Source organism: Anarrhichthys ocellatus, unplaced genomic scaffold (assembly GCF_004355925.1).
Source record: "Anarrhichthys ocellatus isolate YVR2014 unplaced genomic scaffold, GSC_Weel_1.0 scaffold4, whole genome shotgun sequence".
In the NCBI taxonomy this organism is placed as follows: domain Eukaryota; kingdom Metazoa; phylum Chordata; class Actinopteri; order Perciformes; family Anarhichadidae; genus Anarrhichthys; species Anarrhichthys ocellatus.
This window is the reverse complement of record NW_022280034.1, coordinates 13,844,382-13,857,705: the sequence shown is the minus strand read 5'-3', so window position 1 is coordinate 13,857,705 and position 13,324 is coordinate 13,844,382. Positions and strand designations below refer to the sequence as shown.

General features: G+C 41.6%; 2 protein-coding genes across 4 annotated transcripts in view; one reads left to right on the top strand and one right to left on the bottom strand.

Annotated features, from left to right (window-relative positions):
* Positions 1-2,462: 2,462 nt before the first annotated feature.
* Positions 2,463-5,479, bottom strand: LOC116381454 (somatostatin receptor type 5). Its single transcript, XM_031843624.1, has one exon. It carries the CDS (start codon positions 5,135-5,137, stop codon positions 4,118-4,120), a length of 1,020 nt encoding a protein of 339 aa, XP_031699484.1. The 5' UTR covers positions 5,138-5,479; the 3' UTR covers positions 2,463-4,117.
* A 4,854-nt stretch (positions 5,480-10,333) lies between these two features.
* The window catches only part of slc39a11 (solute carrier family 39, member 11), a 110,137-nt gene continuing 107,146 nt past the window's right edge, over positions 10,334-13,324 (top strand). For 2 of the 3 annotated variants that reach the window (XM_031842180.1, XM_031842164.1), the window contains exons 1-3: positions 10,334-10,393; positions 11,823-11,940; positions 13,199-13,237. In XM_031842180.1, coding sequence (XP_031698040.1) covers positions 11,833-11,940; positions 13,199-13,237 — 147 coding nt within the window. In that variant the 5' untranslated portion in view covers positions 10,334-10,393; positions 11,823-11,832. Of the gene's footprint in view, positions 10,394-11,733; positions 11,941-13,198; positions 13,238-13,324 lie in introns of all 3 variants that reach the window. The other variant, XM_031842172.1, reaches the window with a different exon arrangement.

Here is a 13,324-nt window from a genome sequence, read left to right as displayed (position 1 = left end):
GTGATTTTCATTTTGAATATATGATCGCAGTTATCTTGTCTGACCTTCAGTTAATAAATAATATTAAACATTTCCTCTTTTTCTGACTTGAAAGGTATAGTTCTGCTTTATACTCTCTTCCAAGTTCTAAACATTGTAGTTCCCAACGTGTCACATAAAGATGCCCTGTCAGCACACTTTGGCGTCACTTTTTAACGCACAGGGTGACACTCCACTACGGTCATGGTTTAAAACATGTGGTTTACGTTGTGGATTCAAACAGAACTACTTGGTTAGTTTTCAGAAAAGATTGTTGTTGGGGTTAGAATAAGTGTTTATTTTTATGGAAGTTAAGTCATGTAGCCTACAATATGTCAGCGTTGACTTTTGGTTTCACATTGGACTCGACCAGCAGTCGCCTGGGTGAAAGTCATGTTTGTGTGACCCGTCCATCTACTCGGTCCTTCACCCTATGTGGACTTTGTCGCTCCTCATATTACGTCACCTGACCTCCGAAGCAGCTAATATTGCTACTGACGGGCATTCATTGGAGTTACATTGGAGCCAGGTGTGTCTCATACAGGCGCTAAAACGTGCTTTGTGCATCGCTATCAGACACTGAAGGTTGTGTAAAGGATCGGTACACTGAATGAGCCTTCAATAACCCCCACTGTTTGCTTTTTTGGTCTCAAATCAGCTTTAAATTAAACTTTCAAAATTTTAAAGCAATGCAGTTAGATGAGAAGATTAATAACACTTTCATTTGTCCTCGAAATATAACTCAACAGCGAGCTGCCGGTTAGCTTAGCTTAGCATAGAGACTGAAACTCCCCAATTCACTCTTTATAACTCGTTTGTTTAATTCGTTCAATGGTTTTCTCATTTGACTCTCAATGTTTAGCAGCCGAAAATCTATTGCGCCATTTCACCATACCACCATACCGAGTCTGATGTAGTTCCACAAAGACTACAGGGATTTGTTTTTTTCTATTTGACCATCATTTATTTATTTTAATTTTATTTATTAATCTGAAAAACTTCTACGTTATATATGACAGACATATGCGATTAAAAAAATGTGTCAAGAGGCTCATAATTTAAAAACCGGTCGGTTGAAAAATGAATCTGTTTTCTGCTATAGGGTCTGAAAAAAACCTCCCGAATGGAAAACATCAAGACCAGGACTCATAGACAAAATGTCAGCACCTAGTGGCCGTCACAAGACCTGCGCCTTTTGGTTTAGGTTAAAAATTCTGTTTGGGTGCAGCCAATGGGATTATGATCTTGTACAGTCCACATGCCCTAAACTCTCCCCTTCCTGAACTCCACCACCTCACCCCGCCTCCACCTACCTCAATGTTCCCAGACAGATAACAAGAACTCAATGACACCCTCTGGTAAACCTGAACACCACTTCGTGAAGCACAGATTTTTGAGGCGGCAGCTACCGGTTGGAAAATATAGAAAAGCACACACACCAATTGGGATTTATTTTAGGGCCATTTTGCACTTTATTTCATGCTTAACAAAGGTGTCGGATTCAAACACCGATTCAACAGCTCATTTCTCAGGAAAATTTGAATTTGTACATTGTTACAGTGATTTCATAAGAATATTCTTTATAAAAGATGAGTTGTGAAATAATCACTTAAACCCTGACAAGAGACAAATGTTGTTTGTTTGTTGGCCAATATCAGCAAACATGTAGATTCTAAATAGATGTTGTAAACCCCTGAAAGAATATTAAAATGTGAGAAGGCACCATAAGGAACTAATTAGGCCCTATGATAGCATGTCAGTCCAATTTTAGTATGATACATATTTTGGGTGTGCAATAAAAAATGTTTGTGAGTGTTTTGCGCTTTTGGGCTAAACCCTGAACTTGGTTTCCTCTTACTGTCCGTCAAATTCTTCCATGCCGTAGGCACATGAGCGTCTTTAAACTTTCCGGAGATGTGGCAGGGGTTTATTAGCTCTTTTAAAAAACAAACAAGCCGGAGGAAACAAGTGGGTCTCAGGGAGCGGACTTGACTTTTACAGTCTTTCCAGCTCACAGAATGCCCACCGGGAAGAGTATCCAAGCAAACGTTTGCTTGTTCATCCTACAGAAGTAAGAAAATTCAAGAATTTCAGTCATTTAACAAACATGCTTATTTTTGTTGTTGAGCTTCCATATTGTGAGAGATGTACTTAGCTTGAGTAAAAGTACAACAATGTGAAAATATTTTGTGAAAGTAAAAGTCCTGCTTTTCCCTCTCTAATGTAATGGAAATGAAGTATCACAAAATAGAAATACTTCATAAAGTACTTCATACTTGTACTGAAATGTAGTACTTTACTAACTGTGAGTTTCCACTCATAGTGTTAATTTGTGAATCTTTTCGTAACATTTCCGATCATCTGCACAAGAAAACAGAGCATGTGACATGTTTGTGTGTGCTTCATTCCTTTGTACTGAATTATGGCAACAGAGACGAATAAAACACAAGCAACTATGTTTATTTATAGTCAATACGGCAATAGCATCTGAGAAATGCTCATATATATATATAGAGTGACTATATGATCAATATAAGTGTAGTCCCAGCCCCATGTCCTGATCAACAGCCTCATTAAAATGCATAGCCCAACTGGATTTACAAAGCATGTTTTTGTGTATTTCGACGTGGTGTGAATGGATTACATTGAGTGGTTAAAATGAGGCACTCTCCTCTTTTGTACACTGACACATTTATGTTTTTGTCAACAAAATACAGATTGTCACACACATACATTCACATCATTTTCTCATTTATACATATTTACATCACTGATAATTAACAGCCTACGTCTGTTTCTACAAATGTACTTTTTACAAGGGTGTTTGCGTATGATCTATTTACAGTTTTTTCCGCATCTGTGCGCAAACACGGGTTTCTGTTTATGTATCTCCTGCTGTTGATCGGCTAACAATGCTGTGATTGGATACACTTTGGGTCTGTGTATTCCTGATTTGTATGTGTTTTCAATCCCTGTCAGTAAAATCCCCCATGATGCCTGCTGATTGGAGAAATGAGTCTTAAAGCCAAAGCCATGGAACTGCTATTGCTGTGCATGAAAATCATAACTTGATGGATGACATCCCTCTGCGTGTCTTTATGAAAGCCTTGGGTTTCCTCACAATTCCTTTTCAACAACCTAAACCCAAGACTGCTTTTATAATTGCTCAACTGGTGACATTTCTACATTTTTTTCTTATACCTAACAGCCAAAAAGAAAGAAAAACTGATGTGCCAAAATCCATAGAGCAAATGTGTTGCTGAATGTGTTCACCTGTCCTTATCCTTTTAGCCAAGTCAGGCTCAAGCAGAACACCACAGTACGCCTGCGGCACACAAGGTTCCCAACATGCTTGTGCGCAGGTGCATGAACACGGCCACCCAGGCACAAACACACACACACGCCTGATAGACTCTCACACCAGGACATAATCCAGCTGTGGGAGTCGAGGAGCTGTCTGTGTATGTGTCTTTGTGCTGGTGTTTGGCCACAGACATTTGACCCGTATTATTCTGTTTACACTCCACCTGTCCACACTTCATCCCTCTTGTGCCTCATTTCATTAGTTCTGGGGAGATGCAGTGGAGCAGAGTTATTAGAGGACAAATTGTAGGTTTTGAGTCAGACGGAGCAGGAGGATTTGTGTTATGGGAAGTCAAACTGAATTATGCTCTTTTTTCTTCTTCCATTTTGGCTAATCTGTGGTAGAAACTCTGAAAAATGGGAAATTACGAAGGCAACGTTTTCATTTTCCCAGGGAGAAGAGGGTAAACTTAAAGATTCACAGTCTACACTCAACCGGGTGATCAACACAAGTGTGTTGAAAATCTCTCGATCTCTACAGACACCGATCATACACCTACATTTGAGCGGTGAACAAAATAACCTCAAATTCAGCAAATCTGATCGCCCACAGCAAGAAAATATGTACAATTTATACATTCCAAGTTAAGTGTGGAAATTACATAAACAAAACGAAAACAGAATGTATCACATATCTGCAAACCATCAAATGAGTAACACATTTTAAAGAAGGTGAAAAGTATCATGCAGTGCATCAAGACAGGAAATGGAGTAAAATCTGTTTTTTGTCGTCTCTCTACGCCAGAATGGTCACATCCCGCACACCTGTGTCATTTAAGTCATACCATTCAGTGTTGCACTGCATGCTGGGAGACGACTTGGCGGCAGGGCAGAGGAGCGTGCGGAAGTGCCTCCTGAAGGTGTCGGAGAGGCAGGCGTAGAGGATGGGGTTAGCGCAGCTCCACGAGTACGACAGCAGCACCACGAACTCAAAAGCTCTGGCGAAGGGCAGCACCAAGCCGGTTTGGTACAGAGAGCAGAAGTTGAAGGTGTAAAACGGCAGCCAGCACATCCCGAACACCACCACCACTGCGACCACCATTTCGGTGACCTGCCGCTCCAACCGGTGGCTCTCCTGGTTCGCCGGCGGCGCTCGGAGCCGCTGGGCCCTCAGGGTGAGCAGCAGCGCCGCGTAGGAGGCCGTCATGACAGCGAACGGCAAAGCGAACCCCATGACGAAGGTGTAAGACAAGATGCCGAGCCACCAGGCGTCCGAAACGAGGTCTGGAATGCACAGGCCTCGATCGGACGAGAAGTGAAGCGCCATGGGGAGGATAGTTAGGAGCGAGAACAGCCACAGGAATGCCGAGACGATCTTGGCCCAGCGTGGCGTTCTCCAACGGGCAAACCGCAGCGGGTCGGCCAGCGCCATGTAGCGGTCGATGCTCATCGCCGTCAGACAGAAGACGCTGGTGAACTGGTTGATGCCGTCCAGCACCATGACCACTTTGCACACGGTGTCGCCAAACATCCAGTAGTTCTGGAAGTTCTGGCTCGCTATGAAGGGAAGACCAACCATGAAGAGTCCGTCGGCCAGAGCCAGGTTGAATATGTACACGGTCGTGGAAGATGACATTTTGTCCAATTTCAAAATGGCGACAATGACGAGGGAGTTCCCAGCTAGTCCCAGGATGCAAACCACCAAGTAGAGTATGGCCATGGAGATGCCATAGCCATCGATATTGTCCTCTGAGAAATAATGTTCATCCACATATGTCTGATTGTAGTCTATATCTGGTAGAGATAAGGCGTCCATTCTGCCTCAGCCCATCCACTAGTAAAAATAATAACAGTCAGAGGAGTGGCAGCTCAGAGGGACAAAATCTCTGCTTCTGTTCGAATTCCTCTGCAAGCAGCTCAAGAGTCACCTCTCCACTCCCCGTGGTGGGAGTTCAGAGTACTCAGAGGGAGAGAGAAGTAAACAACTCAACCGACAAAACCTGAAAATCAAACACCGTTCTCAGGTTCAGCAACTCTTCAACTGCCCCCCCATCCAGTCAATTGTTAAAAAAGAATAAAAAAGTGTATTCCTTTGTGGTGGGGTAGTCGGCACGCTTCTCTCTGATCCACATGTGCACACACACACTCGCATAAACACACTCTGGGATGCACAACAGTGTGGAAATGAGCAGGACGGCCACTCGCTTGCCTGACCACTCTTTCTCCCTGGGAGCCCTTTTATATGTTTTCCCCCCACAGTGTGCGAGGAGTGTGTCTGCCCCCCCCCCCCCCCCCCCCCCCCCACACACACACTTACAACCCTACTACCTCCCCCTCACCCCTTGTTCATCAGTCTCTGGAGATAAACTCCAGCTTGGCTCACGCCCCTCCTCAGTACTCCCCCAGTTCCTCTGCCGTAATGCTGTTTCCAAGGTAAACCCTGGCCCCATCTGCTGCAATACTTTTGTTTTCATTACTTTTTTCTCCCTCCACTCTTTCTTCTCTCCCCTCTGCTTCTGTTTACTTCACCCCACCTCCCCACCATTCATTTTGTCTCACCACAGTTCACTGGGGGGTCATACAACTAAACATACACACACACACAGATAATAACACTATCTCGTTGCTCCGGCCACCCACCTTTACAACCCAGACTGAGTAAATCTGCCGACAGGAAAGAGAAGTCTGCCGTGTGTTTTTTCAGGGCATTTGTTTTTTTGACATTTGACATGGGATGCTGTTTTTTGCCTCTTCGACTTATTCCGTCCTCCTCCAACCCTACCACCTTGTTTTTGTCACTCCACCAAAGGAAGAGGTGAAACAGGAAAAGCGAAAGGTGAAAAGGAGACAGACGAGAGAGGAGAAAGCCCTTCAGGTAAAAGGGAGGGAATGAGAAGGGTAGATTGGAAAGAGTGAGCGGGGGGGGGGTTTGCAAGATTAAAGACTCTGGATGAGCGATGGCCTCCATCCTGTTGCCGCTCTGACACGCATAGCTGGAATAACCCGGGCACTTCCCCCAGAAAACCTCCAGTGTGTTCCGCCACCCACCATCAACACCGCAAGCAAAGCTCAATCAAAACTAGTCCGTTCTTCACATCACTTCAACACCTATCCAGTGATTGCATCTCATTTCAAAGATCATATCTGAGAGCTCATTCGTAAAGATGCCACAGTTTTCCTCAGAGATATCGCAAGGCATACCTTCACTCTGGCTTTTGACTGGTTCCAATTAACTGGAAAAAATGCCTTTGTAGTCTAAACTGCTGATTAAGTTGCGGCTTAACTTCCCTCTGGAGACTAGCACTTCATACAGGGAGGCCCACCTTCCCAAGCAGACCCCAGACCCCTGTAAAAACATCACTGGAATCACTGTTTCATGGTGCTAAATTCGTAGACGTTTGACAGCTTCGTATTTTACGGGCACTATTTCACTGTGGTGTTCAGACAGACATGCTGTCATCAATATCCAAGTGCAGCAGAGCTGTCGACAACAAAAACACGAGCCAAGTTGATCAAGGCCAAAATCAAGGCTAAGAGAGACAACTTATCAGAAATTAAGCTTTTAAGGAGCACTGTTCGAGACTGCCCGTTCTCTTCTTCCCCTCACAAGGTTTTTACTTCCAGTGTCCGCTTCCAACGCAACTCCTTTAGAGTGAACACCGTAACCACATGTTATACTTAAGAAGTAGATGCTTACTCTTGTCTTGCAGAGACCAGATAAGCATGATAGGCTATGATGACCGCCTGAAACTCAAAATGTAAACGTAAACCATACAACAAGTCTACCACCCGCTTTGAATGATATCAGGCGATTGAGTGGGCATCATCAGCGTTTATCAGCCTCATAGATATAGGTTAGCATAGCTTCCATTTCACAAGGTGGTTGGTGCAGTTTGGGTTGGGGTTAGGGTTAGTCCGAAGCACTAAAATGATAGTGATAACAACTGATAATGCCCATTCTATTGGCTGATGACATTCAAAATGGGTGCATCTACATCCATGCTAGCAGCTCTGTGAGGCTGTGTATACAGTAGGTACACTGGTGCATTGACTATATGTTAACATCAGCATGCTAACATACTCACAGTGACAATGCTGACGTTCAGCAGGATTAATGTTTACCATGTTCATGCTCTTAGTTTTGCGTGTTAGCGTACAAACACTTTTTAAATAGCGCTAAACACAAAGTAAAGCTGAAGCTAGTTTTGGACGTAATAAGTATTGACAAATTTAAATCATAATGTACTGTATAAATATTATAATAACCCGCTGATGGTGCTAGATGGAAAATCAGGAAGTTTCACGGCAAATCTAAAACTAATTAGCAAGATATGTTATTGAAAGCCAAAAATATCCACCTCATCGTGGTGCTAGGTGGGCTCACCAAAGTCATTAGGATACACCCTCTGGACACCATAGCTGTCGATCTGAATTTTGTGCAAATCTATTTGGTAGATGTTAAGCTATTTCGATGAATAATTAAAAATATATCTGCTAGTAAGGCTAAAGTAAAATTCAGAGGATAACTAAAGGATTCATCCTCAAGGGACCATGAACATCTGTGGCAAATTTCACGGCAAGCCATTCCATTCTTGTCAAGACATTTCACCAAAAAAATAAATAAAATGCCAGCCACATAATGGCTCTAGACGAAAAGTCTCTAAGATTCACCCTCTAGGAATCATGAATGTCTGTAAAAATGATGCACCACTCTATCTCATAGGTGTCAAGCTTTTTCACTGATTAAGAATTTTGATCTGCTGGTGTTTCTAGAGTAAAAGTCACAGTATCACCAAAGTCATTAGGATTAATCCTCAAGGGACCTTGCATATTTGTCAATATGTTTCAATCTGAACCGCTATGTCAATCATACTACAGGTTTCATCAAAGGATCGCTAACGTCTATTGTGCTCATCCTGTGGGGACCATGAATATCTGTACCAAATTTCATGGCAATCGATTCAATGGCTTTTAACAGGCTGACATTTCTACCCATAGAGCCATGCTGCTCGAGTGAATAAAAAAAAAGAAGCCGTAACTGAAACACAGAGACCATCTGCAGCTTGCATGCAATAATAGAATTCCAGTAAAATATGAATCAGACACACAAATTGTTTTCTGCATACTTGGAAGTGAGAGAAATCCACAGAAGGAATCTGCAAACTCCACGTCATACTGTCTTGTTAATTGTTTCTGGGTATCAGCTTATTTTCATCTTTTTGTTTCCCAGCAACAGTGCCTATAAACCCGGAGTACTCATGAGTAATACAAATCTGCAATTGCAACACAGAAAATGTCAAATATTTAAGGGAATGTTTGCAGAGCAATGATCCCAACTGCACTGCAACATCTGTGTTTCATTAATAAAATACAAAAAGGCTGTCATTGCATCATCTAAATGCATTAGTGGATGGATTTATTGTATCCAAGGTGGCATATTAACATATTTCCTAATGGTTGGTGATTTCAAGTATTTTAAGACATCTAATGGAAAACATATACTTAAAAACGCATTAACACCATAAAAAAGATAAAGGGTTGATGCACTCTACCACTTTTTTATCTTCCATCTAAATTTTTCCTTGGTGGTGTATTCCTGGTATTATGATGATGATGCATCAGAGGTAAACATCAGTCTGTTTTTCCGAATCAAAGAGTCACTGCTTCCTTCTTGAGCCACCATTATGCACAGCCTGTCAATAATCCTGCAAGCACAGAAATCCATTAAAGGAAAGGCAGAAAGACCAGTTTATCCCCAGAGAGATCTTGCAATAGATCCATAAGATATATGTTGCATATATATTGGTCAACTTGTCTCAGGACTAAATACATAAAAAGATACAGTGTCTTGTAACCTGTAAACCAGAAATGGACATGTGTCCAAATGTGTCCACATATTCAGGCAGCCATTGGCTTTCTATGAACCATTGAGTCTTGAAGTTTGCTGGATTGGACAATGTATGTGTTTGGAAGGTTGGTTATGATGAAAATACAATTTTGAATTCATATAGCCATCAGTGTGACAGCATAATTGCTGCAGTAAGTTTTGATTATGCAAGAATTCGGAAGTATCGGACACAAAAAAATTCAGTGCTTGAATCAGTTACTGATGATCGGTCTGTGAGTCAAAGGTCAACATGCCTAGGAATTACCAGCAGCAATCTGGGAAACCTTCACTGGGAAGAGGAAATTCCACAGCAACATCCCCAGAATCTGTTTCTTGTCAGCCAGCAGAAAGTCCACACATGTGCCACACAAATGTTAAATGTTACGTAATCAAAGTGGTAAGTATTGTTGAGAACGTGTACTTAAAGTATGATTAATGCAGAAAAATGCCCCTGGTGTTATACAATTCAATATTATATTAAGGGGTGTGTAATGTGTAAGTAGCATTTCAATATTGTAGCTGGTCACGGTAGAGCTAATTCTATCTTTTGTATACAGTACTGTGGGTAAGTTTTATCTACAAGAATGTAGCATATTCTATAAACTGATGATATGTTTTATATGTGGAAACTTAATTTGTAAAGCTGTCGAATAAATGTAGTGGATTAAATAGAACAATGTTTCGCTCTGAATTGTGGCAGCAAATAAAGACTCTAAAGTAAAGTACAAGTTTCTCAAAGTTGTATTTAAACACAGTATATTCCACCACTGTCCAAACCAGGCTTACACATGCACCACTCTCCCCACAGACCTGTTCATTAGAATATGACACTACTTGTTGCATTATACTGTGTTGGTTTGCCGTCTTTTCTCCTGTTTCAGATTCGATTTGATTTAATCTCTGATAAGACATTAACATGTTCTTGCAGTGAAATGTTCTTGCATCATGTTTGCTCATATGTAAAAAAAAAGAAAAACAATAGAACTGAACTTCATCAGTTTACCAAACTCCTCTGTGCCGTTTTTCATCATATTTAAATATTCCCACCCACTGCTGCTTCTGCTTCTTCTGTCAAAGCGATTGACCAATAGGCTGCGAGGAGAGGCGGGGCTTTTCCCTGTCACAGACACGTGTACCGGGAAGTAGGAAGTAAATACGGAGGCGGTGAGGTCCCACTGGAAAGAAGTAAGTAAACCTGAAACAAATGCCGAAAATGACCGTTAACATAAAACAGAGGTCAAAATTAAACTTTGCCGAATTAATGCGTGTAGTATAATGACACCGCATATAGAGTTTGAGTGAAATGTAATGGCGTTATTTTATAGTATACAGCGAGCAAACATTTAAAGTTAGCCGGTTGGCTCTCATTTACCTGCATATATTGTGTAGTGTGTGTGTGTGTGTGTGTGTGTGTGTTTGTAACGAAGACTAGTTAAACAAAACACATTGATGACGCCACATTAAAGACGTTTATGCAGCAATAAAAAAACACATACACTACATATGCACAAACAAATGCATGTAACTTCTCATTCAAAGTCATTCGGCATTTCTAAGATGCATATTAATATTCAAGTAATTTTTACCATATGGAGCAGCTCTCATTGATGCTGTGTGGTAAATATTAGTGCTCATGAAAATGTCATTTGATGATGAAAGGAGAATAGTTCCTACTGCTTACAGCTCAGATTGATGAATATTTCCAGTAGTCGTAACTCGCATGTATATTTATTGCATGTGAATGTGAAAAGCTACTTTAAAGTGAGACCATGTCGCTTTGGAAAGAATAAGTAACACATTGTTCTTCAGACTGTATAAGACTTATCTTTTCTCATTTCAGCACTGGCAGGTTTTTTTTTTGCTGTTCAGTCTTCATGACCTGGTATGACCAGAAGCTAGTGGTGGCTAATGTTAGATAATGTTAGCAAACTTTATGTAGATATTGCTCAATATCGGTCGTAACTCAGAACGTTTGATGACTTGATGACTCGTCTCTTCTTGTGCCACTGTTGCATGTTTGAACATTTTAATGTTATACAGTAATAGTCAGTTGTGATCACAGTGGCCACTTTGTTTCTATAAATATAACCTCTGAACTGATAATAAATAGTTGAACAATACAAAGTGACGCTCCTAGTATTCACAGCACCTACCGTACACAGATGCAGAATGAGCTCCAGGATCCTAGAGTCCTCGTAAAACAGGATTTGACTCTCTCACTGGTTGAGTTTGTCAGTATGTCAGGCTAGTAATGCCAGCGCTTAAAGGCACACATTTATGATGAGTCAGCCTTAGCACATCCAGCCCTTCTGTGGGATCAGTTGTTTGTTCTCTTGTCATTGTTGCCTACACTTTGGCGTCGAAGATATGAACATCCTAAAAGTGTTACAGTTATATTGCTCTCTCGTGTCAATGACGTCTCCTAGACGGGGACAATATTTACCAGATTCTCGTAGTAGTAGGCTTATTTAGAGGCAGGGCAGTTACTGGAAGATTTCAACTCCACATGTTTTGTTCCCCTCCAGTTCTCAAAGTCTTACCCGGAGAGATAAGAACGAGAGATCGCCTTCCACGTCTTGGGATCAGTTTGAGTTGAAGTGTGTTGTTTGTCCAGGTCTGGCACCATGCTGGAAGGATACAGCCCCGTGACCCAGGCCCTGCTGGGGACTCTGTTCACCTGGGCTCTGACCGCTGCCGGAGCAGCCCTGGTGTTTGTCTTCTCCAGCCGACAGGTATTGCATGAACCCAGAACACACAGACACATGGAGCTTAAATTAACACTTTACACATTGTTTTTATGGAATAGTTGGCATCTTGGTAAATAAAGTTAGCCCCTATCTTGGAAAGAGTTCGATGAGTTAATACCACTCCCACATCTGTATGGCAAGTATGTAGCTGGAGCCAGCAGCTGGTTAGCCTAGCTTAGCATAAAGGCTGGAGACGGGGAAACGTCTTGGTTGGCTCTGTCCAAAAGTAAAACAAACAAAAATAAATGTCTTTTGTTTGTTGTCTGGATTAAACATGTTGATGAGTTAGCTCTAGAGGTGCTGGTAGGTGCAGTTTGTTACCTTTGGACAGAGCCAGTCTAGCTGTTTCACTCATGCTAAGCTAAGTCAAATGTCTTCTGGTTACAACATCGTGTTTAGATGTTTTTGAAGGAAATGTATGAGGGAAACCTATCTTGACCCTGAATACGTTTGCAGTTTTAAACACCTGATTAATGCTGTAATTAAAACAAAACAAAATGCAACAAAACTACTTGGTTAGGTTTAGTAAAACCTCATGGTTTGGCTCAAAATACATATGTTTCTTTACGTTATTTAAGTTACGGCCGTGAAAGAAAGTAAATCAACGTTTCACGTGGCACACGGACAGCGGTCTCCTGTGTTGGTTGGTTCTTTACGCGGACTATGATTAGAAATGTATTTGTGACACGTCAAAAAACAAACGTAACCCGGGAGACAATACGTTTCCCACTAAACGCAATTGAAGTTGCAGTTTAGTTGTATGGGAACGTCATTTTTAAGAAAGCCAGCCTCACACAGGCACAGTCTTGAGTGTTTTCAGGATTTCAGGATTGATTTAAACAGTGTTTCGGTTCCCTTTCACGCGAGTCAAGTCAAACGTCTATACACAAAACTCATTAGATAAATCAGTAATTAAAAAAAAAAAGTTTAAAAAAAGAGCACATAAATGATATTGTATGACATTAAAGTGAAGATAAAATGTTTCCAAATGTTCTAAGTCATTCAGCTGCTGTTGCCAAGAGCTGAGGATTTCCAATATAACTGCTAAACTCACAGTAAATGACATGAAGCCCCTCTATTGACACACTGCTTTTGCTCGTAGATTTTTAATTTTTTTTTCAATCTCCGGGCCTCTGACTCTCGGGACATTGTTGCATTTTTGCCAGTGAAGTCAACAGAAAGAGGTTTGAGGATATTGGTTTGACGGACTCACACAATCGCTCTTCTTGTTTGCCCTTTACAGAAGCGCATCTTGGATGGAAGTTTAGGCTTTGCAGCTGGGGTGAGTTAGTTTTCTTTTGAACAGAGCCTCACACACACAGACACACACACACACACACACACACACACACACACACACACACACACA